At 45.3% G+C, this 26,288-nt stretch overlaps 1 protein-coding gene and 1 long non-coding RNA gene across 2 annotated transcripts in view; one reads left to right on the top strand and one right to left on the bottom strand.

Annotated features, from left to right (window-relative positions):
* LOC310671206 overlaps window positions 1-26,288 on the bottom strand; it is a 103,262-nt gene that overhangs the window by 41,865 nt on the left and 35,109 nt on the right. The gene's annotated exons all lie outside the window — the stretch shown is intronic.
* Window positions 1-26,288, top strand: part of LOC310672831 (zinc finger protein RFP-like) — a 32,053-nt gene that overhangs the window by 1,294 nt on the left and 4,471 nt on the right. Inside the window, exons 2-9 of the mRNA XM_083430487.1 lie at window positions 470-472; window positions 1,289-1,454; window positions 3,638-3,670; window positions 6,459-6,488; window positions 12,561-13,078; window positions 14,741-14,763; window positions 15,740-15,858; window positions 19,515-19,547. Of these exons, the coding sequence (XP_083286613.1) occupies window positions 470-472; window positions 1,289-1,454; window positions 3,638-3,670; window positions 6,459-6,488; window positions 12,561-13,078; window positions 14,741-14,763; window positions 15,740-15,858; window positions 19,515-19,547 (925 nt within the window). The remainder of the gene's footprint in view (window positions 1-469; window positions 473-1,288; window positions 1,455-3,637; window positions 3,671-6,458; window positions 6,489-12,560; window positions 13,079-14,740; window positions 14,764-15,739; window positions 15,859-19,514; window positions 19,548-26,288) is intronic.

Genomic DNA, 26,288 nt, shown 5'->3' with positions numbered 1-26,288 from the left:
TTTTTTTACTTCCAGGTGGAAAATAGAATTTGAAATTTGGGCACTTCTATGGAAGACAGTTTAGGACAGTGCCCTGGTAGGATTATCCTTTAGGCTTGCTTACATCTGAATTGCACAATGCAAACTGAATTAAAGTTACTAAATTATAATCTAAGACTAGAGATGGTGTGAATCGTCTCTTGAACCCACAAATGTGAAATTTCCCTAAAATGCTGGTGGGTTTTCATAAGGATTTTAAACAATAATGGCAAACTGATGTGGAAATTTGGAGAACTTGATATCGGAACAATTAATAATTTCACACTGGGAAAATAAAAGCTGTGAGAAACCCAAACTGGCTGATTCCGCCATCCCTACCCAAAACCTTGGCATGTGCCAGGCAGACTGACATCCGAGGGGCAGGGTCTGAGGGGGTCTTCCTAGTGTGGCCTGTGGTGTGCAGTGAATTCCCTTCTCTTTTTCCCTCTAGGATGTGAGAAGGACCTTGCAGAGGTAAGTGGATCTGGCTCATTTCCATTAGCATCACTCTTTGAAGCTGAGATGCAAGAATCTCAGACATGGCCCTCCAGGGGCTGCAGGGGGGAGACTATAGGACTCACTCCCTGCAGCACCTCACACTTTCTGTTCATGGACTTTGTGGTAATTTCAAACATCTAGAAGAGAAAGTCCCAAAGATGCTTCGGAAGAGCTTAGGACATATTTCAGTGTCCAACTAGAAGCCCCTCAACTCTGGTAACTCAGCTCCTTTGAGGCACTTAGGGAGGAAAGCTCTGTTGGTGTAGAATGGGTGGGTTCTTTTTCTTGGGAGCGTTTCCAGCATGAGAAGCTGAAGGTGGTCTTGAGTGGGGGGTGAAAGTCCGGTTGTTTGATGCCTCTGGAGGGAGAGTCCAATGGGGCATGGGGTTGTGCCCTTCCTGGGTGAGAGAGGGGATGAAGGGAGGGTGGAGGTTGCTCTTCTTGAACACTGGGCAGCTTTGGACATCACTCACATCCTCTGGAGAAGCTCAGGGAGGGAGGGGTTGCAGGCATTCCACCTCAGGGGTTTGTTTCTTTCCTCCTGGGACCCTCCCACAAAGTTGTTACGGGACAGCATCATTGGAAGCCCTCCGGTGGTGTCACTTGGGGTTACATCCTGTCCCTTGTGCTGTTTAGCAAGCCACTGACAGCTGTCCTCAGGGGTTTTGGACTGAGGTCTCATCTGTGGTAGAAATAAAGCTGATGGGAAATAAACTTCCACTTTGTTCATTTTCTTGAAAATCACTTTATTGAAATCACCTGCAATAATTAGGGAGATGGGGCCACAATGGGGCCATTCACTGTTTTTCTTTTCACCAGGTATGAGGAAAGAGAGAGTCCAGAGAAGCCACTGGCTTTCCCTCCAGAGCTGAGGAACAGGATCTTGGAATCCTGTGATCTAAATCACCTTGTGGAGGATACAATGAAACAATGGAAAGGTAATGAAAAATGGCTGCCAGGATTTCACACTGGGAATTCTGTTACTTCAGAACTGAACATGCCAGGCTCTTATTGCATGGAATTGAGTAACCCCAGGATACCTTCCTTCTTGGTGCTCCAGCCTTCATTTCCTCTCTCCCAGAATGGCCCATGTATATTGTGACGCTGGATCCTGTAAAGAAAGCCTGAACCAGAGTGTAGAGCAAAGTCAGGATTTTTTCCTCCCATGTGCGTCTGCTTACAATTCTACGAAACCTCCTTTTCCTTGTGGTTCCCTGTCTGCACAATCTGAGTTTGTCCTTTTGGAGGTTCTTCTGCTCTGAATGGAGTCAAAGGGCATGAAGAAGCCCCCAGTTCCGCCTCTGCCTCCTGCTCAGGCTTGTTTCTCAGCTGTGGGGCCAAGGCCTGAGCCGTCTCCTCCTCAGACGTCCCCCTGCAGCTGCCATATCTAGGGCTTCAGCCTTCAAGATCTCCTGAGAGTTCCCCCATTGAGAGAGGAAGCAAGAGCACATGAGCCCCAAAGGGCACAATTATTATTGTGAAGAACCTTAAAGATTTGTAGAAGGTTAGTGAGGAAGGGTTTCCTTTTGCATGAGAGCTCTGCCAGTCCTTCTACAGCAACCTTTCCTTCTAAATGTGTTTCACAATTTTGCCCCCCCCCCCCACTTTACTTGGGGAAGGTGTTAAGGCTGCCTTCATCTCCCCTCTGCCTCCTTTTACGGGATTCCTCTTGCTCTGCCTCCCATCCAGTCCTCCAATATAGAGCCCAATTTAGGGGCAAAGTTCAGAGACCAGCAGGATTCATGCTGAATATTTTTATTCTCTTATTTGTAAGCTTGCTTTATGATTGCTGAGGGTTTTTTTGGTTTTTAAAAAATTATCAAAAACATGTCATCCTCATCCCCCCCACATTTTCCCCCCCTCCCTCCCACCCAGATTTCCCTCAGCTCCTCTCTCTGCTTTTCCAACACATATTATTCTCTGCATCTTATAAAATGGTAAAGATCCTTAAGCTATCTATCTATTATGTTAACAATAAGAAAATTGTGTATGTTTATTGAAAACCTGCCAAGGAGTCCAGTTCATTTTGTTGTTTCTTTAAATACTTGTAAAAGGTTCCCATTCTTCTTTAAAGTCACAGTTGTCCTTATCACGCAGTTTGTATGTTAGCTTCCCTTGCCACTGTTCTTTTGTCGGGGTTTATTCATTCTTCCGGAGGGACACGGGTGGCGCTGTGGGTTAAAGCCTCAGCACCTAGGACTTGCCGATCGAAAGGTCGGCGGTTCGAATCCCCGCGGCGGGGTGCGCTCCCGTTGTTTGGTCCCAGCGCCTGCCAACCTAGCAGTTCGAAAGCACTTTCGGGTGCAAGTAGATAAATAGGGACTGCTTACTAGCGGGAAGGTAAACGGCGTTTCCGTGTGCGGCTCTGACTCGCCAGAGCAGCGATGTCACGCTGGCCACGTGACCCGGAAGTGTCTTCGGACAGCGCTGGCCCCCGGCCTCTTTGAGTGAGATGGGCGCACAACCCTAGAGTCTGTCAAGACTGGCCCGTACGGGCAGGGGTACCTTTACCTTTACCTATTCATTCTTCCATCCTTGTGCCATTAAGACTCTTGCCGCCACTCTCGCATACATAAGTATGTTCTTCATTTTCCTTGGCAGGTCTCTACCTACAATCCCTAACAAAAATGCTTCTGGCTTTTTTACAAATGTTAATTTGAACATTTTCTTCAACTCATTATACATCATTTCCCAATTTTTTAAAAATTTCTCTACAATCCCACCACATGTGATAAGAAGTCCCTTCTTTTTCCTTGCATTTCTAGCATATATTTGACCCAGTTTTGTACATTTTTGCAATCTGTACTGGTGTAATGTACCATCTATACATCATTTTCATGTAGTTTTCTTTTAAAAGGGAACAACCTGTAAATTTTAAATCTGTTTTCCACAATCTTTCCCAATCTTCGTACTATGATTGCTGAGTTTTAAAGCTTTAGTTATTTTCATAGATGCTTCCTATGATTTTCATGTTTATAATTATTTATGTACAATTTAATTAATATTTAATAATTGTACTTGAATTTAAGGATGCCACGTTATGAAGTGTTACTTTTGTATGGAGATTTATTTCTGGTGGAAGAGTGTTGCCTTTACACTTTATATCTTTTTGCTTCCTCAGATGCTCTGTTATACAGAAAACCGATTCAGAAAGGTAAATTTCCAGGGGAGGAACAATTTCACAGGAGGGATGGGGACTGATATTTCATGGGTGTTGAACCGTCTGTTCTGCAGACTTTGGGACCCCCATCAATGGCGTCACTCTGGGCAACAGTCCTCTAGTGGTGTTTGGGTCATTTCGATGTCCCATGAATGAACTGGGAGGGAGGTTGAAGGCTTGGATTGGGGGCAGAGCTTGTCCCTGCCAAGAACCTGCACACCAGTCTGAGTTCCTTTCCTGCCAATAGACTATTATCCTGCTTTCCCCCTTAATTTTATCGATTTTGCTTTCTTTCATAAAATATATACTGCTTGTTTGTAGGGAAAAGCTTCAGAGCCATACAATATATTACAAAACCCCTTAGGGAGGATCCTGCAGGGTCAGTCCAATGTCATCTTGTCGAGTTCTCGTGTATAAGGAATAAGTGTGTTAAGAAGGGCACCCGCAAGCACCCAGTCCCTCCTCCACCTCCTGCCAGGCTGGTCTCCCAGCAGCAGAGCCAAGGCCTGAGCCGCCTCTTCCTCAGAGTTTCAACCTCACCAGCCATTTCTCGTGCTTCAGCCATCCCCATCTCCTCAGAGTTCCCCCAGTTCTTAGGAGATCAGCCCCATTCCAGGAGGGAAGACTTCCCATTGCATGAGACCCTTGGAATTACATGGCAAAGCTCTGCCGATTCTTCCTCTGCTTGGAAATTCCAGTTTCAACAGCTTTTCCCCACCAGTTTACTTGGGGCAGATGTTAAACCTTTCTTCATCCATCCAGTTCAGACCCCCATTTCATTTGTGGATTTTGAATGATTGTATTCCGCCATTTTCTAGCATGGTTTACCATTTCTGATTTTTCCATATAATCATGGAAGAGCGAAGTTTGAAAGGATCCCAAGGATCATCTAGTCCAGCCCCCTGCAATGCAGGAATCACAGCTAAACTCGTTACCGTATTTTTCGCTCTATTGGATGCACCCAACCATAGGACGCACCTTGTTGGTTTTTTTAAAAAAGAGTTTTTCATTAAGTTTTCCATTTTAACAATCCAATCAAATCCCATTAAATATTCCAAATTGTACAAATACATATCATAAAGTTCAAATATTTTGCCAAATTTTTGTTGGGGGTTCCCATGCTTCAAGTTCAGTGGGGTCCAATCATCTTATATTTCTACTGCCTTAAGTTCCCAATAGTCCCTTCTTTAAATCTTCCTGCTGTTATCCTTCTTTCTTTCATAGCCTCCGAGTCGTGCAATAATATGCTTCTGTGTGAACTTTGTGTGACTCTCCTTTTTTATTTTTATTTTTTGCAGCTGGTAAGTCTTTTACTTGCAGTATGTCCTCACACGCTGGTGTTTATGCCGAATCCATCCAAAAGTCCTTCTCTGGTGGCAGACACCATCTTTTCCCAGTTCCGATGAAATAAAATCTAGGCATTTGCTCATTAATTTTCTCAGACAGGTTGCACCAAACATTAGTCTTTCCAGGGGAGGTTTGCCAAGTCGGACTTGAAGTACAAATATGATAACAAAGTAAGAGCTCGCCTCCCCCTCTGACTAATAATCTCTGCAACTCAGTCTGTCTCATAATGGCAGATCCCGATTAAATATTGCATCACAGGAGAGTCATTTACCTTCTTCCAAGTATTTAAAATAACAAAGGCTTCAGTTAGTATTATTATTTCCACACAGTTTATATTTTCCGATCTCACTTGCTATAGGTAGTGTAGACGGTTCTTCTGGGGGGGCGTTGTTAGGTGGTATTGTAGTAGAAAAAGTTTTATCCCCCCCTTTCCGTTCTGTTCCAACACACTGGCTTAGATGTTATTCTTTGATGTTATCTTCTTCCTTCTGTCGCTCTTAGCACTTCAGTGGCTGTAGTTGGCAGATTAAATACCCTTTGTTGGCCCAAAGCATGTACAATCTTAAATCCAATTTTTAATCATAAGAAATGGAACTGGGAGCGCTCACGAAGACAGCGTCCAGGAGATCCGAGCTCTCTTGAGGGCTTTCCATCCAGTGCCCCCACCCCCTCCTTCTTTACAAACTCGGGGGTGGTTTGTGGGCAGCCGCGGATGAGTCTGCATCTTCCCTTCCACCGGGAAGAATTTGGGAGGCTGATTACTCCCATCTCAGCCTCTAAATTACCTCGTGTGAGCTGGAGAGATGGTATTGTTGGCCATCTTCTGTGGTGCCCCTACGGGAGCACCTTGTTTTAGAGGGGGAGAACAAGAAAAAAATTCTCCCCCTCTCTGCTCAGCGCCCCTTCAGCGAAGCCGCAGGAGAAACAGAGCCCCTTCCATTTCTCCTCCCGCTTGGCTGAAGGGGCGCTGCACAGCTCTCCCTCTCTGCTGAAGCCAGGAGAGTCTTGCTCTGCAGGCTTCGAAAGCAATGCAAAGCCTCTGGAGCGCAGAGGGAGTGCTCCCTCTGCGCTTTGGAGGCTTCGCGTTGCTATCACTGAAGCCAAGGAGCCTGCATTCGCTCCATAGGACGCACACACATTTCCCCTTAATTTTTAGAGGGGAAAAAGTGTGTCCTATAGAGCGTAAAATACGGTAGTTGTTTTAATTCCGTAGGCCTAGTGATATTATATTATCGGGAATAATCTTTTGGACAATAGTTAACATCACTACTTAGGCCTACAGCTGTCGTCTTTGCAATTATGTCTTCTATGATTTAATCTTTTGCTTGAAATAAGGAAACAACAGATGCTATGTTATGTTGATGTTTTGTAAAAAAAGATTTATTTTTTAGCTATTGCATTGTAGCCTGTTAAGCCTGTCTTTTTGCTTCCTCAGATGTTCAGTCATTCAGAAATCTTCAGAGAGGTAAATTTCACATGGAGACCCCAATTCACAGGAGGGGGGACTAGTGTTTTATGGGGGTTAAGAGTCTCTTCTGTACAGCTTGACTCTGGCCCTGCTGTTTGTACCACAAAGGCAGAGAGGGTGGACTTGAAGGTGCAGAAGGGGGGGGGGATAAAAACTGCCCAGAAGGATCATATAAAAGAGGGAAGAGTTTCATTCCTGCCTAGAGAGAGTTGGGTTGCTTTTCCATGTGACCTTTTTCTCAGACAGGTCCTCTATTTTCATGATTAAAATTTCTCCCCTGGGCGGATTTTTAAAATTTGGCAAAATGTCTCAAGTTATTTGGTTTGGTTTACAGTAACCCGTGAAAAAATTTCTAGTGCATTGACTCAGATCTAAGGCACCCAGCTAAGCTAGCCTAGAGCAGAGAATCGCAACAGAGCAGCATCTTCAGCTAGCCACATCCTGTATAATAGCCTTGTCTTGTGGCTGAACTAAAAGGACACTGGCTCAGCTACAAGATCTTGGAGAAGGAATCTGGGAGGGCAAGAGTTAACACCCCCCACCCTTAAGGAGAGTCCATATGTACATGTTTAACAGTTTAATAAATTGTTCTGTGCACACTTGCGTTCACAAAGATGGGAACATGAGCCCAAATATTTCCATGTGGCAAGCAAGGGAGCAATATGTATTGTTATTTTGTTGTTGAAAATTAAGAAGATTGCTATTAGCAGTATATCACAGCTGTGAAAGCCTACAAAGAGTAGGGGTTTTTAAAATGAGTGTCGTCATAGCGATCCATGGTTAAGGGTAGAAGTTGGACTTCCGGTGGAGCGCGATCTCGTTGCAAGCGGGGATTTTTCCGAGAGGGAAATCCCAGGCTATTTTGGAGGAGTTAGGGGTGCTACAGGGCGCAGTAGCCCCCGAAAATACCTCTGGTGGGAGTCCAGAAGGTCAGGTTCCCGGCGGTACCAGAAGCGGTTCGCCCGGCCGTCAGGTAGCTTCGTAGAAGTGAAGAGAACGGCGGAGCGGACCAGCGGGTCGAGGGACGCCATTATCTACCTCCAAATAGCGAAGCCCCGAGCTTGCCGTGGAAGCGCTTCGCTCTCAAAAAACATCGAAATCCGGCACTAAAATTAAAATAACGACTCAGGATTAAATAAGGAAGTCCCCGGGAGTAAAAGAAGATCTCTCCCGAGTTCAGCCGGCGGCCGAAATCGGCAAAGACGCAGCACCATTCGCAGAGCGGCATTAAAGGAAAGTGAGTCACCCTGGAGGTTATTGTTTCTTTTTCCCCATAAGATACTTTTAAAGTTATAAAGTGACTTGCCTGAAGTAACATCTCAAGCAATTTATAAATAAGGGGGAAACAGAAGATAAATATTGTTTAAAAGGAGGCTTTCTGTTTAACTGAGGGGGCTTTTATTTAACAAAGAGGTGCTTCCTTACTTTCATTTGCGAATAGAACAACAGATTGCCAAACGGAAGAGAAGCCCTCGACGCCATTATTTACCACTGAGCATTTTCTACAACATAGCTAAGAAAGTTAAAGTTAAAATATTTCTGGACTAGGAAGTTGGGATTGTTAACTATTTGATACTATTTGCAACGGATCTTCTTCTTTTTTGTGGGGAATAAGTTAAAATAGCCCTTAAATCTTGGATTAAAAACTTTTGGAAACTACGCCACACTATTAAGCCATACCCCCTAGTGGCAAACAAAGAAACTACAGGGTTTTTTTGTTTGTTTTTTTACTTCAGCCACGTTTGGCACTTTCAGGAAACCCCCCCCCCATTTGGAGGAGGGAATTTAGATAGAAGGCTGGTTCTCTACCCTGAAGCTCCTTGTGGCACTGGACCGATTTGATTTTCCTGCTTTTGTCTTCAATTGAAAATTTGGTTTTTAATTTGGTTTTTTGGTGGGACTAATTGATAGAGACTATTGGGTTTGGACCCCGGAGTTTAAGATAAATATAATTTGATTAACCCCAAAAGTGGATTAGCCTGATTGGAGGCAAGAAGAGGACGATTTATTTAAAATGGATTAGCCTGAATGGAGGCAAGAAGATGACTTATTTCATTTAAAACGGATTAGCCTGATTGGAGGCAAGAAGAAAACGGATTATTGTTGAACTATTGATGAACTAAAATTAAGTCAATTGCTGTCTTGCAAATATTGGAGTTGAAATTTAAAAAGGGTGCAAAAGGGAGGACTTAAAATAATTATTGGTATTTTGTGATATATTTAATTTGGAAATTAAGAAGAGGAAAAAAGAGGAGGTTGGTGGAAATATTTGAAAACAAGGAGAGGGTGTAAAACTGAGATAAAATGTCTAATCCGGGGAAGAAAGGGGCGGAGGGGACACCATCAGACAGAAAGGGGTCCAAACAGGAAACAGAGTTTAAGACGGAGATTTTAAAAATGTTTGCTGAAATTAAACAAAGTCAGAATAATTTGGAAACAAAACTAGAACATGTGGATAATAAAATTGGAAATATGGATAAAAAAATCGATGAGACAGTAAAAGAACTGAAAGGACAATTGAAGGAGGTGGTGAAAAGGACACAATCATTGGAGGAAGGAATGAAGAAGACAAGATCAGAGATGAAGGACATCAGAAAGGAAGAAGAGAAAATGAAAATGGAGATGAGAGAATTAAGCAAAGCACAGGAAGATATGAAGGATTTAATTGCTATGAATGAACTCAGGCAGAGAGAAGTGAATTTGAGACTGAGAGCGGTACCAGAAACACAAGGAGAAAATATCAAAGACAAGCTGATTTCAGAGCTAGCACAGTGGTTAGAGATACCAGTCGAAGAGATGGCAAAAACAGTGCAAAGTGCATTCAGAATGAGAGTAAAATCAACAAAAGCAAGAAGATTTACAGGAGACTGCTTAATTACATTTAAAGACAGAGATATGAGGAACACAATTTTGCAGAAGAACAGAGAGAAAAGATTGAGCATAAATGGGAATTACATAATTATATTCAAAGATGTTCCGATCAGACTACTCAAACGAAGAGATCCTTATAAACCATTGGTTCAGACGCTGAAGAAAACCAAGATCGATTTCAGATGGGAATTCCCGGAGGGGATAGCATTTGCATATAAAGGTAAAAGACATAGATTGACAAGCCCAGAAGAGATGGGGAAATTTTTGAGAAAATATAAGGAGCTAAAATTGGAGAAAGAGGAGGACAAAGGAGCTGATGAAGGAGCAACAGGCGGATCAGAAGAAGAAGAAGAAGAAGAGAAGGAGAAGAAGACAGATGAAGAAGAAGAGGAGGAAGAAGAAGAAGCCAAATTATAAAACTATTTAAAAATTATTAAAATTAAAATTTGGAAGATATGGCGCTGAAAATTTGGAACTGGAACATCAATGGAATGAATGATAAAAAAAAGAGAAACAGAATTGAACAATTTTTGAAGAGGAAACATTTAGATATAATTTGCTTGCAAGAAACGCATGTGGCAAGAAGACAGAAAAAGATACTGATCAATAAAAGACTGGGAAATGAATTTATATCCTCAGATAAACAAAATAAAAGAGGGGTGGTCATCTATATAAATAACAAAATCGAAGCCCAACAAATATTTAAAGATGAAGACGGAAGGATAATCGCGGTTAGAATCAAATGGCAAGGAGAAAACTTAATCATAGTCGGGATCTATGCACCTAACGTGTTGCCAAGAATGTTGTTCCTGTTCCAGACTATCCCCATAATTAAGGGGATTAGCCTATTCAAAGAATGGCAAAGAATGATTTCAAGATATATATGGCAGGGCAAAAAGCCGAGAATACAATTTAAGCTTTTAACAGATACAAGACAAAGAGGAGGCTTTGCCCTGCCGGATCTGAAATTATACTATGAGGCATCATGTCTTTGCTGGTTGAAAGAATGGATAAAATTAGAGAACAAGGAACTGTTAGATTTAGAAGGATATGATAACAGATTTGGTTGGCACGCATACTTGTGGAAAGATAAGAAAAAAGTACATAAAGGTTTTGGGGACCACATTTTCCGAGGTCCATTAATTGAAGTTTGGGATAGGTATAAAAACCTATTGGAACCTAAAGTACCACACTGGTTATCTCCATTAGAGGTTATGAGTGTTAAAAAAATCAATATGAGAGGTGATTGGGCAACATATAGCCAATTGTTAGTGAAAGAAGGAGGAAAATGGAAAATGAAACCATATGAACAAGTCAAAAAGCATGTATATGATTGGTTGCATTATTATCAGGTAAATGAAATGTTCAGGAAAGATGTAAGAGAATGGGGCTATGCAGATAAAGATTCAACATTCCAGTCAGAAATAGTAAACAAGGAGGCTAAAATTCTTTCAAAAATGTATAATTTGCTGTTAGAATGGAATTTAAAAGATGAAGAAGTAAAGTCGGTTATGATTCATTGGGCCAGAGATTTTGGTTATAATATACAGTTGGAAGAGTGGGAAAAACTATGGAAGGAGAACTTAAAATTTACTGCATGTATGGCATTGAAAGAGAATGTGATGAAAATGTTTTATAGGTGGTATATTACACCGGTAAAACTGGCAAAAATGTATAAGACCTGTAATAAGTGTTGGAAATGTAAAGAAAAAGAGGGTTCTTTTTACCATATGTGGTGGGAATGCAAGAGAGTGAAAGATTTCTGGGAAATGATATATAATGAGTTGAAGAAGATTTTGAAATATACTTTTACAAAGAAACCAGAGATCTTTCTCTTAGGTATTTTGGGAAAGGAAATTAAGAGAAAGGACAGTAAATTTTTCCAATACGCAGTGATTGCAGCAAGAGTGTTACTGGCACAAAGATGGAAACAACAGGAAATACCGACATTGGAAGATTGGAGGTCCAAGTTGTTAGACTATGCTGAACTGGACAAGATGACTGGAAAGATTAGATACTTAAGAGACCAAAAGTTTACAGAAAACTGGGGAAAATTTGTTAAGTATCTGGAGAGTATAAGTGATGGCCAAATAACGCTAGAAGGTTTTAAAAGAGCACTGTGAATATATGAGAGACATTGTCAAAAGGAAGGTGAAGGAAAAATATAACCAATGACAATGGTTAAAAAAAGAAATGCGGAAATTAATAATGGCTATGAAAGATTTACGGAAAAGCTGAAGGAAGTCCAAAATCAAAGACTAAGAAATTGAAATGTGAAATGTGAAGTATGTTTTGTTTGTTTTGTTTTGTTGTAAATTAATAAAAATTATTTTTAAAAAAAAAAGTTGGCAAATGTGTCCTCTTTTTGCTCTTCGAAATACAGCAACTCTACACTTGCCTATCATGACTGCCTTAGCCCCTGACTGGTAACTTTTTGAGTTATTTCTCCTTTCCCCCAGGGAACTAGTTTTATGGTATATATTAAATCCAAAAGAGAAGCATGGAATAAGCTGTCCTTTGTAAAATTGCTGTGCCACCTGCCTTTTATTTTCCCCAGACTTCCAAGATGGTGGGGAGGAAGGCAAAGAGAGGCCAAGTGGGTGAGAGCGATGGAGAGCAGGAATAAACAGGCTCCCCATTTAACACAATTTTCACTTGTGGGCACGAGGCCCAGAACGTGACCCCCGCGAAAGTGAGGGGAGGCCTATATGTGGTTTTATGTTGTATTTTTATGCTGTGAACCACCCTGAGACCTATGGATGAAGGCCAGTATGCAAATATAAAATTATTATTATTATGGGGGGTCCTCATATCCCATCCCAACCCAGAGCTCCCTAAAGGCCAATCCTCTCCTGCCTCCTCCAATTCTCCTCTCTTTCCCCTTAGATAACACACAAGAGATGAATAAAAGGGTTCCTGGGTGGTTTTTCCTCTTAGAAAATGCCTGGGTTGAGAGGAGGGCAGGCACCATACACATCGGATATAAGAAAGTGAAGAAAACTGATTTAAAAACTATCAAGGAAGATATTTATTCTGATGAGAGTCTGCAAGGAGGAGTTTCAGCCTAGCATGCAATGCAAGGAAATCCCCTTGATCTGAAAGGGAATCTGGGGTTTTAGGGTGTTTTTTATTTATTTATCAGGATGTCCGTTTCTGACTCTGCCTAATCTTCCCTTTCCCTCATCTTCTCCCCAACAGCAAATGTCACTCTGGATCCAGACACAGCCCATCCTGAACTCATCGTGTCGGAGGATCAGAAAAGCGTGAGATGGGGAGACAAACGTCAAGCCCTGCCTGATAATCCTGAGAGATTCAGTCACATGCCTTGTGTGTTGGGACGTGAGGGATTCACAGCAGGCAGACATTTCTGGGAAGTCACTGTGGGAAGTGGGGGGTGGTGGGGTTTGGGGGTCGCCAGGAAGTCTGTGAGGAGAAAGGGCAACTTCTCCTTTAGGCCTGAGGGAGGGATCTGGGCTGTGGGGAAGTGGGGAGGGGAGTACTTGGCCTGCACCTCCCCAGATGACTCTCCTCTGTCCCTGTTTTGGGAGCCCAGGAGGATCCGGGTGACTCTGGACTATGAAGGGGGACGTGTGTCTTTTTCTGACGCTGACTCAGGAGCCGAACTCTACACATTCTCAGGAGCCTCGTTCTCTGGAGAGACCCTCCTCCCTTACTTTGATCTGTGGGGAAATAATAAAACCCACCTCATTATCTCCTGAGGAGACTAAATCTGCCTCTCAGGCCCAGCAGGAGTTTCTCTCCAGACCAGAGTGACTGGCATAAAAACCATTTACCCGCCAAGAGCAGGTTGGGCAGTTTTCCAAGGGCCCTTTGAGAGGATTCAGTCCAGTCAATTCAGCAGAAATAACAAAACAAAAATGGGTTGCTCTTGCTTTGCATTTTCTTTCCTTTCCCCAGAGTTCCCTCTGCAGCTTACTTCTTAAAGAGACAGTCACACTTTTAGAAGTCCTAATAAATTTTCTCACCTTCAATCTTGTTCTCCTTTTGAGATGTCTGATTTGGCAGAGGACGAGACTCTTAATCTCACGGTTGTGGGTCTGAGCCCCACTTTGGGCAAATGTTTCCTGCACTGCAGGGGGTGAGACTAGAGGACCCTCAGGGTCCCTCGCAATTCCGTAATTCTAGGAAACCTTCCTCTCCCCACAAGACCATATGCAGCTGTGAAAATGCATGCATCGTTGGATTAATAGAGGAGTATAAAATGAACCCCTTGACCCACGTCACGCAGGATAGCTTCTTGCTCTGGAGACCTCAGATGGGAAGAGAGAGAAAAAGAAATTGAACAGGGCATCATCTTCAAATGCCCTCTGTAGAAACAGCCTCGCCATCTCCACAGGTTGTCAGAAGTAAACCTTATTGCATTGAGTGGGGCTTCTGCCCAGTTAAATATGTTTTGTGTGGATGCGTTTCTTCTTCTAGGATGAAGAGACTGCTTCTTCTTTAGTTTCTTCTTCTAGGATGCGTTCAGGCCTCCTTCCGACATGAGCCAGTCTCTTGACCAAGCTTCTCTTCCCGTTTCCTCCACAACTTCTGGGTTGATCCCTTTCCCCATGGATACAGATGGGCCCAAAATGGTGCTCAGTCACAGTGACCAAAGAGCAAGACAGAGAGACTCATCCAGACTGCTGCTTGTCCCACCCCTTTCCTCTAGGAAATCCCACTGTTTACTGCTGAATTAGAGTAAACATCAGCCAGGTTTTCTCCAGACTGACGTTTGCTTTGATGTTGCACTAAGGAGCAGGTTTTTCCCGAGGGAAAGCGGCAGGGCAAAGACAAAACCACTTGGACTTGTGTTTTCTGGGCACAGGAAAAGCAGAAGTGTGGATAACCCTAAAGAAACACTGAATTGTTTTATTACCCCTTGGGAGGCATTTTATGCTGCAGGTGATTTTTTTACTTTCAGGTGGAAAATAGAATTTGAAAATTGGGGACTTCTATGGAAGACAGTTTAGGACACTGCCCTGGTAGAATTATCCTGTAGGCTTACTTACATCTGAATTGCACAATGCAAACTGAATTAAAGTTACTAAATTATAATCTAAGACTAGAGATGGTGTGAATCGTCTCTTGAACCCACAAATGTGAAATTTCCCTAAAATGCTGGTGGGTTTTCATAAGGATTTTAAACAATAATGGCAAACTGATGTGGAAATTTGGAGAACTTGATATCGGAACAATTAATAATTTCACACTGGGAAAATAAAAGCTGTGAGAAACCCAAACAGGCTGATTCCGCCATTCCTATCCCAAACCTTGGCATGTGTCAGGCAGACTGACATCCGAGGGGCAGGGTCTGAGGGGGTCTTCCTAGTGTGGCCTGTGGTGTGCAGTGAATTCCCTTCTCTTTTCCCCTCTAGGATGTGAGAAGGACCTTGCAGAGGTAAGTGGATCTGGCTCATTTCCATTAGCATCACTCTTTGAAGCTGAGATGCAAGAACCTCAGACATGGCCCTCCAGGGGCTGCAGGGGGGAGACTGTAGGACTCACTCCCTGCCGCATCTCTCAGGTAAAAGTAGAGCCCCCTCTTCTGAACTTGTAGCCCCCCAATTCTCTCTCTAAGGTTCAAGGTCAACTGCCTCCTCCCTCCCTCCCCATATCACTTCACAAAGGGATGGGGGCTCTTTTCTTTCTCTTGCACTTTCTGTTCATGGACTTTGTGGTAATTTCAAACATCTAGAAGAGAAAGTGCCAAAGATGCTTGTGAAGAGCTTAGGATGTACCAACAGATTTCAATGTCCAACTAGAAGCCCCTCAACTCTGCAAACTCAGCCCCTTTGAGGCACTGAGGGAGGGAAGGTCTGTTGGTCTAGAATGGGTGGGTTCTTTTTCTTGGGAGCGTTTCCAGCATGAGAGGCTGAAGGTGGTCTTGAGTGGGGGGTGAAAGTCTAGTTGTTTGATGCCTCTGGAGGGAGAGTCCCATGGGGCATGGGGTTGTGCCCTTCCTGGGTGAGAGAGGGGTGAAGGGAGGGTGGAGGTTGCTCTCCTTGACCCTTTGGCAGCTTTGGACATCACTCACTTCCTCTGGGGAGGCTCAGGGAGGGAGGGATTGCAGGCATTCCACCTCAGGGGTTTGGTTCTTAAGTCCTGGGACCTTCCCACAAAGTTGATACGGGACAGCATCATTGGAAGCCCTCCGGTGGTGTCACTTGGGGTTACATCTTGTCCCTTGTGATGTTGAGCATCCTTACGAAGCCACTGACAGCTGTCCTCAGGGGTTTTGGACTGAGGTCTCATCTGTGGTGGAAATAAACCTGTTGGGAAATAAACTTCCACTTTGTTCATTTTATTGAAATCACCTGCAATAATTAGGGAGAAGGGGCCACAATGGGGCCATTCATTGTTTTTTTTCCCACCAGGTATGAGGAAAGAGAGAGTCCAGAGAAGCCACTGGCTTTCCCTCCAGAAGTGAGGAACAGGATCTTGGAATCCTGTGATCTAAATCACCTTGTGGAGGATACAATGAAACAATGGAAAGGTAATGAAAAATGGCTGCCAGGATTTCACACTGGGAATTCTGTTACTTCTTCAGAACTGAACATGCCAGGCTCTTATTGCATGGAATTGAGTAACCCCAGGATACCTTCCTTCTTGGTGCTCCAGCCTTCATTTCGCCTCCCCCAGAATGGCTCCTGTATATTGTGACGCTGGATCCTGTAAAGAAAGCCTGAACCAGAGTGTAGAGCAAAGTCAGGATTTTTTCCTCCCATGTGCATCTGTTTACAGTTATACGAAACCTACTTTTCCTTGTGGTTCCCTGTCTCCACAATCTGGGGTTGTCCTTTTGGAGGTTCTCCTGCTCTGAATGGAGTCAAAGGACATGAAGAAGCCCCCAGTTCCCCCTCTGCCTCCTGCTCAGGCTTCTTTCTCAGCCGTGGAGCCAAGGCCTGAGCCGTCTCCTCCTCAGACGTCCCCCTGCAGCTGCCATATCTAGGGCTTTGGCCTTCAAGATCTCCTCAGAGTTCCCACACTGAGGATGGAAGCAAGAGCACATGAGCCCCAAAGGGCACAATTATGCTTGTGAAGAACCTTAAAGATTTGTAGAAGGTTTGTGAGGAAGGGTTTCCTTTTGCCTGAGAGCTCTGCCAATCCTTCCTCATCCAACTTCGCTTCTCCTTATGTCTCACAATTTTGGCTTTAATTATTCCCCCCCCCCACTTTACTTGGGGAAGATGTTAAGGCTGCCTCCATCTCCCCTCTGCCTCCTTTTAAGGGATTCCTATTGCTCTGCCTCCCCTCCAGTCCAAGAATGTAGAGCCCAATTTAGGGACAAAGTTCAGAGAGCAGCAGGATTCATGCTGAATATTTTTATTCTCTTATTTGTAAGCTTGCTTTATGATTGCTGAGGTTTTTTTTGGTTTTTTTTAAATTATCAAAACATGTCATCCTCATCCCCCCCCATTTCCCCCCCTCCCTCCCACCCAGACTTCCCTAAGCTCCTCTCTCTGGTTTTCCAACACATATTATTCTCTGCATCTTATAAAATGGTAAAGATCCTTAAGCTATCTATCTATTATGTTAACAATAAAAAAAATGTGTATGTTTATTCAAAACCTGCCAAGGAGTCCAGTTCATTTTGTTGTTTCTTTAAATACTTTGTAAAAGGTTCCCATTCTTCTTTAAAGTCACAGTTGTCCTTATCACGCAGTTTGGATGTTAGCTTCCCTTGCCACTGTTCTTTTGTCGGGGTTTATTCATTCTTACATCCTTGTGCTATTAAGACTCTTGCCGCCGTTGTCGCATACATAAGTATGTTCTTCATTTTCCTTGGCAGGTCTCTACCTACAATCCCTAACAAAAATGCTTCTGGCTTTTTTTACAAATGTTAATTTGAACATTTTCTTCAACTCATTATACATCATTTCCCAATTTTTAAAAAATTTCTCTACAATCCCACCACATGTGATAAAAAGTCCCTTCTTTTTCCTTGCATTTCTAGCATATATTTGACCCAGTTTTGTACATGTTTGCAATCTGTACTGGTGTAATGTACCATCTATACATCATTTTCATGTAGTTTTCTTTTAAAAGGGAACAACCTGTAAATTTTAAATCTGTTTTCCACAATCTTTCCCAATCTTCGTACTATGATTCCTGAGTTTTAAAGCTTTAGTTATTTTCATAGATTCTTCCTATGATTTTCATGTTTATAATTATTTTATGTACAATTTAATTAATACTTAATAATTGTACTTGAATTTAAGGATGTTACTTTTGTATGGAGATTTATTTCAGGTGGAAGAGTGTTGCCCTTACACTTTATATCTTTTTGTTTCCTCAGATGCTCTGTTATACAGAAAACCAATTCAGAAAGGTAAATTTCCAGGGGAGGAACAATTTGACAGGAGGGGTGGGGACTGATTTTTCATAAGTATGTTCTTCATTTTCCTTGGCAGGGCTCTACCTACAATCCCTAACAAAAATGCTTCTGGCTTTTTTTACAAATGTTAATTTGAACATTTTCTTCAACTCATTATACAGTGGTGCCTCGCAAGACGAAATTAATTCGTTCCGCGAGTTTTTTCGTCTAGCGAATTTTTCGTCTTGCGAAGCACGGTTTCCCATAGGAATGCATTGAAAATCAATTAATGCATTCCTATGGTCAAAAAAAGTCGGAACAGAGCCAAATTTGGTACAAGAACAGTTTATTAAGTGCTCTTTAAAGTCACACATACTGTAAAGAGCATTTAATTTTTTTATTTTTTAAAAATGGCAGTTTGTCCCAATGGTCACAGCAAATCAGAAAAATGCAGAAAAACCTGCAAAAGCTTCCAGATTCTTGCAAACCCCTTCTCAACAACTCCCTGAACCACCCACCAGCCACCCTCCACACAGAAATCCAAAGCCTGATTTTTTTTTTTTTTTTAAATTGCATTTTGCCCCATTGGTCACAGCAAGTCAGAAAAATGCAGAAACCCCCCCACAAACTTCCAGATTCCTGCAAACCCCTTCTCAACAGTTCCCTGAACCCCCCCCAGCCACCCACCACTCAGAAATCCAAAGCCTGGAAATTTTTTTTCAAAAAATGCAGTTTGCCCCAATGGTCACAGCAAATCAGAAAAAAATCAGAAAAAATCAGAACCCCCCCCCACAACCTTCCAGATTCCTGCCTGCAAACCCCTTCTCAACAGTTCCCTGAACCCCCCCCCCAGCCACCCACCACTCAGAAATCCAAAGCCTGGAATTTTTTTTTCAAAAAAGGCAGTTTGCCCCAATGGTCCCAAAAAATCAGAAAAAATCAGGAAAAACCCCCCACAAGCTTCCAGATTCTTGCAGACCCTTCCCCAACACCAAGTCCTTCAATTCCTAACACCCCAACTCAAAATCCAAAAACCCCAAAAAAGTTTTAAAAAGTTTTAAAAGTTTAACTTACCAAATGGCTGCAAAAGAAGTTCTGGAAAATCTTCAAAAAATCACAGAAGTCTTCAAAAATCGCAGAAATTGCAAAAAAGGCTACCACACCGCGTTCTATGAGTTGCTCCTCGAAGTCAAGTCGCAACTGCACCTCTTGAAGCAATGCACCCTGGGTTTTAACAGTTTTAAGAAACAGGAAACAAACTTGCAAGACGTTTTCGTCTTGCGAAGCAAGCCTATAGGGAAATTCGTCTTGCGAAGCACCTCTGAAAACGGAAAACCCTTTCGTCTTGCGGGTTTTTCGTCTTGCGAGGCATTCGTCTTCCGGGGCACCACTGTACATCATTTCCCAATTTTTAAAAAAATTCTCTACAATCCCACCACATGTGATAAAAAGTCCCTTCTTTTTCCTTGCATTTCTAGCATATATTTGACCCAGTTTTGTACATTTTTGCAATCTGTACTGGTGTAATGTACCATCTATACATCATTTTCATGTAGTTTTCTTTTAAAAGGGAACAACCTGTAAATTTTAAATCTGTTTTCCACAATCTTTCCCAATCTTCATACTATGATTGCTGAGTTTTAAAGCTTTAGTTATTTTCATAGATTCTTCCTATGATTTTCATGTTTATAATTATTTTTTGTACAATTTAATTAATACTTAATAATTGTACTTGAATTTAAGGATGCCACGTTATGAAGTGTTACTTTTGTATGGAGATTTATCTCAGGTGGAAGAGTGTTGCCCTTACACTTTATATCTTTCTGCTTCCTCAGATGCTGTTTTATACAGAAAACCGATTCAGAAAGGTAAATTTCCAGGGGAGGAACAATTTGACAGGAGGGATGGGGACGGATATTTCATGGGTGTTGAACCGTCTGTTCTGCAGACTTTGGGACCCCCTTCAATGGCGTCACTCTGGGAAACAGTCCTCTAGTGGTGTTTGGGTTATTTCGATGTCCCATGAATGAACTGGGAGGGAGGTTGAAGGCTTGGATTGGGGGCAGAGCTTGTCCCTGCCAAGAACCTGCACACCAGTCAGAGTTCCATTCCTGCCTATAGACTATTATCCTGCTTTCCCCCTTAATTTTATCGATTTTGCTTTCTTTCATAAAATATATACTGCTTGTTTGTAGGGAAAAGCCTCAGAGCCATACAATATATTACAAAACCCCTTAGGGAGGATCCTGCAGGGTCAGTCCAATGTCCATCTTGTCGAGTTCTCATGTATAAGGAATAAGTGTGTTAAGAAGGGCACCCGCAAGCACCCAGTCCCTCCTCCACCTCCTGCCAGGCTGGTCTCCCAGCAGCAGAGCCAAGGCCTGAGCCGCCTCTTCCTCAGAGTTTCAACCTCACCAGCCATTTCTCGTGCTTCAGCCATCCCCATCTCCTCAGAGTTCCCCCAGTTCTTAGGAGATCAGCCCCATTCCAGGAGGGAGGACTTCCCATTGCCCAAGACTCTTGGAATTACAGGGTAAAGCTCTGCCGATTCTTCCTCTGCTTGGAAATTCCAGTTTCAACAGCTTTTCCCCACCAGTTTACTTGGGGCAGATGTTAAACCTTTCTTCATCCATCCAGTTCAGACCCCCATTTCATTTGTCGATTTTGAATGATTGTATTTTTTCATTTTCTAGCATGGTTTTCCATTTCTGATTTTTCCATATAATCATGGAATAGCAGAGTTTGAAAGGATCCCAAGGGTCATCTAGTCCAACCCCCTGCAATGCAGGAATCACAGCTAAACACGTTACCGTATTTTTCGCTCTATTGGATGCACCCAACCATAGGACGCACCTTGTTGGTTTTTTTTTAAATAATAGTTTTTCATTAAGTTTTCCATTTTAACAATCCAATCAAATCCCATTAAATATTCCTGTCAGGGAACTGCCATCGGAGGAGGAGGAGGAGCTGAGAAGGCTCCAGGATGATGGCAGAGAAGCCTCCAGCAGAAGGAGGGGTAGCCCGCAAGCTGGGGAAGGAAATCAGCGTAGCACCAGTGGAGAAGGGGAGGAGATAGAGGAAGCGGAGAGGTGGCTCCAAGACTCTGCGCCACAGACAAGCGGAGAAGGAACCAGTACTCCCTTGCCAGCTCCCACATTGCGAAGGAAGCTGTCACGTAGGGAGAGAGGGAGGAGACTGGGAGTAAAGGAGTTCTTATGTTGGAGAAGGTTTAAGAAACGCCCACTGACGGATTCTGCCAGCGACTGAGGCAGCCACGGAGTAGAGGCTGCTCTGTCAGAAAGGGGTTCAGCCATGCCAGACCACCAGGAGTGAAGGCAATTTACGCACAAGCAATCCCCAGAACCATAACAGCAATCCGCCAGTCCCTTACGTTGCTTGTGCGCGGCGTGGAGGAGACATAGCATGAGCGTGACCAAGGGAGCCGGAGCCCCAGAGGGCGCAGCTGGAGGACAGAGTCTGCTAGAGAGAAACCGAGACTTGGAACAGCATATAGCTCTCCTAACGGCGAGGCTGGATGAGAGGCGCGCTCAGGATGCACAGGTCAGACCTACTCCCATCGCCAGGAAGGTACCTGGGTTGATGCAGAAATTTGGGGGGGACCCCCAGGACTATAATGCGTTCAGAACAGAAATAGAATATGCCCTAGATCTGCAGCATGCTGATTTCGCAGACGACTCAGAGAGGGTCGCTTACGTGGTGGGGCACCTTCAGGGCGGGGCTAGAGACTCGATTAGGCCCCTTATGGCCACGCAGAATGCTGCCCTGAAGGATCTCGGGAAGTTCTTCCAAGCCATGGATGCTATGTATTCAAATGAAATAGCACAAAGCGTGACTAGGAGAGAGTTGATGAAATGCAAGCAGGGAAGCCAATCAGTCCGGGAATATTGGTCACGCTTTGCGATGTTAATTCACCGTCTTGGGTGGTCGCTAGAGGCGGAGCCGGTTCAAATGCTGTTTGAGGAGGGCCTTTCGAGCAGCGTCAGGGACGAACTGTCAAGGGCGCCCCGTCCCCAGAACATGGATCAACTAACTAAAGCTGTGCTTGCCATTGGAGTTCGTCAGGAAGCGCGCGCCCAGGAGAAGCGCGAGGGAAAGGGAGGGGAACGTTGCCTTGACTACCGCATTCCTGACATACCAGGAGAGTTTTCCCAGCCTGGGGAACCGATGGAAGTGGACGGGGGGAGGGCCAGCAGCATTTTGAAGCCCAGGGAAGGTCGGAAGAGAGATTGGAAGGCGGGAAAAAAATGCTTTCTTTGCCAGCAGCCAGGGCACTTTGCCCGAGTCTGTCCTCAGAGGAAACCATGGCCAGGAATGGCTGGAACTGCTGCCAGTGGGGAGGAACAGCCAGAGCCTGAGCAGACCCCGGGAAACGGGAGAGCCTGGCTGCCCAGCAAAAGAGAGGTCAGCCAGGCAAACGACCAATAAAAGTTCCCCAACCTGAGCCCCCGAGAGCAGCCATAGCCGTTGAAGTGGTACTAGAACTCCCAAACGGGTACCCAGTCAAGGTGGAAGGGTTGCTGGATTCAGGCAGCTCCTGCAACTTCTTCAGCAGGGATTTTGCCCTAGAGCACCAACTCCATTTATTACCTTTGGACTTTCCCTTGCAAGTAAGCACCATAGATGGGAGGGAGCTTCTGGGAGGTGAAGTGACACACCAGACCCCCCCGATGCGAATGAGGGTGTGCAAGCACACAGAAACCATTGCCTTCCATGTGGCCACGCTAGCGGGACCTCCAATCATACTGGGAATGAACTGGCTAGCCCTGCATGACCCAGTAGTGTCTTGGCACCAGCAGTCAGTCACTTTTGGATCTACGTACTGCGTGGAGCACTGTTTGGGGGGAGAAAACCCCCGAATGACGGTGGCCAGGGTGGCTGGGCTGGCAGTGGGAACAAAAGGGGAGGTGCCAAGACAATATGCCGACCTAAGCGAGGTATTCAGCGAGAAAGAGGCGGACAAACAACCCCCCCACCGGCCCTTTGACTGCCAAATCAACCTGGTGCCTGGGGCGCAATTACCAGCGGGAAAATTGTATGCCATGTCTGACAAGGAGATGGAGGAGTTGAGGCAGTTTATTGACAAGAATCTGAAGAGAGGGTTCATAAGAGAATCAAAGGCGGTAGGGGGCAGTCCAGTGTTCTTTGTGGACAAAAAGGGAACAAACCAGCCCAGATTAATTGTGGACTATAGGTCGTTGAACCTTGTGTCTGAACCAGTGACCTTCCCCATGCCCAGAATTGACGACATTTTAACGCAAGTGAGGCGGGGAAAATTTTTTACCAAACTGGATCTCCGGGGAGCATACAATCTGATTAGAATAAGGGAAGGGGACGAATGGAAAACCACAATGTTCACCCCCTTGGGGGCCTTTGAGTACTTAGTTATGCCTTTTGGATTACAATCAGGCTCCGCCTGCTTTCAAGCATTTATGCACCACGTGCTGGGTCCCCTGCTGTTCAAGAATTGTGTGGCTTTCCTGGATGACGTTTTAATCTATTCGGACAATGAGGAGCAACATGTCAGGGACGTCCGGGAAGTGCTAAAGAGACTGCATAAGCATCAGCTGTGGGTTAAGCTGGAAAAGTGCCAGTTCCATGCCAGAGAAGTCGAATTTCTGGGGTACCGGTTGTCGGACAAGGGGCTGGCCATGGACCCGAGCAAGGTGCAGGCGGTGCTGCAGTGGAAGGCACCCAAAACCCGGAAAGACATGCAGAGGTTCCTGGGGTTCAGTAACTTCTACAGGAAGTTCATCAAGAACTTCGCCCACCTGACAGCGCCAATCACCGATTGCCTCAGCAGCAAGAAGAAATTCGTCTGGACAGAAAGCGCCCAGCGGTCCTTTGAAAGGCTGAAGGAGGCATTCGCCTCAGAGGAGCAGCTTCTGCATGTGGACCTGACAAAGCCCATGAGGTTGGAAACCGACGCGTCCGACCGAGCCATTGGAGCGGTCCTTCTCTTAAGGGGAGGGGCCGAAGAGGAGTGGAGACCGTGTGCATTTTTCTCAAGGAAGTTGAGCAAATCGGAGCAGAACTATACCGTATATGACCGAGAACTGCTGGCGATCTATGCGGCGTTCCGACGGTGGAGACATCTATTGATAGGGGCGCAACACAAGATTCAGGTCTGCACTGACCACAAGAACTTAGAATACTGGAGGACAGCGCGAGTACTCAACCAGAGACAGATTCAATGGGCGCAGGAATTCTCCAAGTTTTCCTTTGAAATTCGGTATATACCGGGGAAGGAAAACATACGAGCAGATGCGCTCTCCCGTAAGCCGGAGTACATGGACACAGAGGGACCCCCTGAGACACGACATGTCATCCCCGAGGACCGGTGGGTGTGCGGGGGAGCGTTGGTGGGTAAAAGGGAGCTGGAGGAACTGACTCGAAATGACGAGTTCGCCCAAACAAAAATTGGAGAACTCCGAGAAGGAAGGGAGAACCCAGGGGGGTTTGAAGAAAAGGGAGGGTTGTTGTACTACAGGGGAGCTATGTATGTTCCAGGGGAAAACCTAAGGGGAAGGGTGCTCAAGCAACTCCATGACAACCCCACGGCGGGTCATTTTGGACAGCACAAGACCATGCTGCTGGTCACCCGGGACTTCTGGTGGCCAAGGGTAAGGGAAGACGTACGGGAATATGTGCGGGGGTGCGACCGCTGTCAAAGGGCCAAGGGAGAGAGGGCGGCTCCGGCGGGGTTACTGGAACCCTTGCCCACACCAGGAAAACCCTGGGAGGTGGTGTCCATTGATTTCATGACGGATTTGCCCAAGTCCAGGGGGAAAACAGCAGTCTTGGTGGTAGTCGATCTCCTGACCAAGATGTGCCATTTCATACCCTCTCCCACGCAGTAACAGCAGAGGAAACGGCCAAGTTGTTTGTGGAACATGTCTTCAGACTGCATGGCGCTCCCACGAGGGTCATCTCCGATCGCGGGAAACAGTTTACTTCCCGGTTCTGGAGGAAGCTCGTGAGCTTGTTGCAGGTCGAGGTGGGGTTCTCGACGGCACGACACCCAGAAACCAACGGGCAGGCAGAAAGAGCAAACGGGATCCTCCAACAATACCTGCGGTGCTACGTAGGGGAAAGGGAGAACGATTGGGTAGAGAAGTTGGCGCTGGCGGAGTTTGCATATAACAACGCCGAGCATGTATCCACGGGTATGAGCCCATTCATGGCCAACTATGGGTGCCACCCCAGGGCCTTCCCAGGGAGGGGGGAGGAAGGATGGAGTGTACCAGCGGCGGAACAGTTCGTAGAAGAAATGGAGGCCTTGCATCAACAACTCAGATGGAATTTGGAGCGGGCGAAGGAGGTGTACAAAAGGGAAGCCGATAAGCACCGCAGGGAAGGCGAAACCATACGGGTGGGAGACAGGGTGTGGTTGTCAACCAAAGGGTTACCCCTAAAGGGAGGATGCAAAAAATTGCAACCAAGGAGACTGGGGCCTTTCGAGGTAACACAGCAGGTGAACCCGGTAGCATTCAAACTCAAACTGCCCAACAGCATGAAAATACACCCTGTGTTCCATAGGTCTCTACTCTCGCTGTACAGGGAGGGGCGGGAGTTTCCAGGGCAGAGGGGAAGGAGCACCAACCACCCGCAGGTGGAGGAAAGGGAACACCAAATGTGAGCTATGGAAATACTCGATTCCAGGTGGCGAGGCCGCCAGGTGGAGTATTTGGTAGCCTGGGAAGGGGAACCCGAGTCAGAGAACACGTGGGTCCCGGCAGAGGCAGTCGAGGATGAGTACCTTGTGGAAGAGTTCCACCACCTGTTCCCGAGGAAACCCAAACCGCCAGTGAGGTTCTGGGAGGAGGAGTTTGGCACCACCGACGACGAGGAGGACTTCGTCGGCTTCCCGGCCTCCGGGGAGGAGGGAGGGGGGGTGTCCGAAGAAGAAGAAGCTAACTGGGGGGTTCCACCCACAGAGAGGTGCAGAGGTGGGTGGGAAGCAGGGTTTGAATCATCGGGGGATGACGACAGCTCCTTTTGGGGATTCCCCGCATCGTCGGCCGAGAATAGTGACGAGGGTAGGTCAAAAGGTCGGGACGGGGGTGGAGGGGGTCCTGGGGGGGAGGTGGATGTCAGGGAACTGCCATCGGAGGAGGAGGAGGAGCTGAGAAGGCTCCAGGATGATGGCAGAGAAGCCTCCAGCAGAAGGAGGGGTAGCCCGCAAGCTGGGGAAGGAAATCAGCGTAGCACCAGTGGAGAAGGGGAGGAGATAGAGGAAGCGGAGAGGTGGCTCCAAGACTCTGCGCCACAGACAAGCGGAGAAGGAACCAGTACTCCCTTGCCAGCTCCCACATTGCGAAGGAAGCTGTCAAGTAGGGAGAGAGGGAGGAGACTGGGAGTAAAGGAGTTCTTATGTTGGAGAAGGTTTAAGAAACGCCCACTGACGGATTCTGCCAGCGACTGAGGCAGCCACGGAGTAGAGGCTGCTCTGTCAGAAAGGGGTTCGGCCATGCCAGACCACCAGGAGTGAAGGCAATTTACGCACAAGCAATCCCCAGAACCATAACAATTCCAAATTGTACAAATACATATCATAAAGTTCAAATATTTTGCCAAATTTTAAATTTTTG

Source organism: Podarcis tiliguerta, assembly GCF_965153285.1.
Source record: "Podarcis tiliguerta genome assembly, chromosome: 2".
In the NCBI taxonomy this organism is placed as follows: Eukaryota; Metazoa; Chordata; class Lepidosauria; order Squamata; family Lacertidae; genus Podarcis; species Podarcis tiliguerta.
This window is presented reverse-complemented; position numbering and strand designations above follow the sequence as displayed.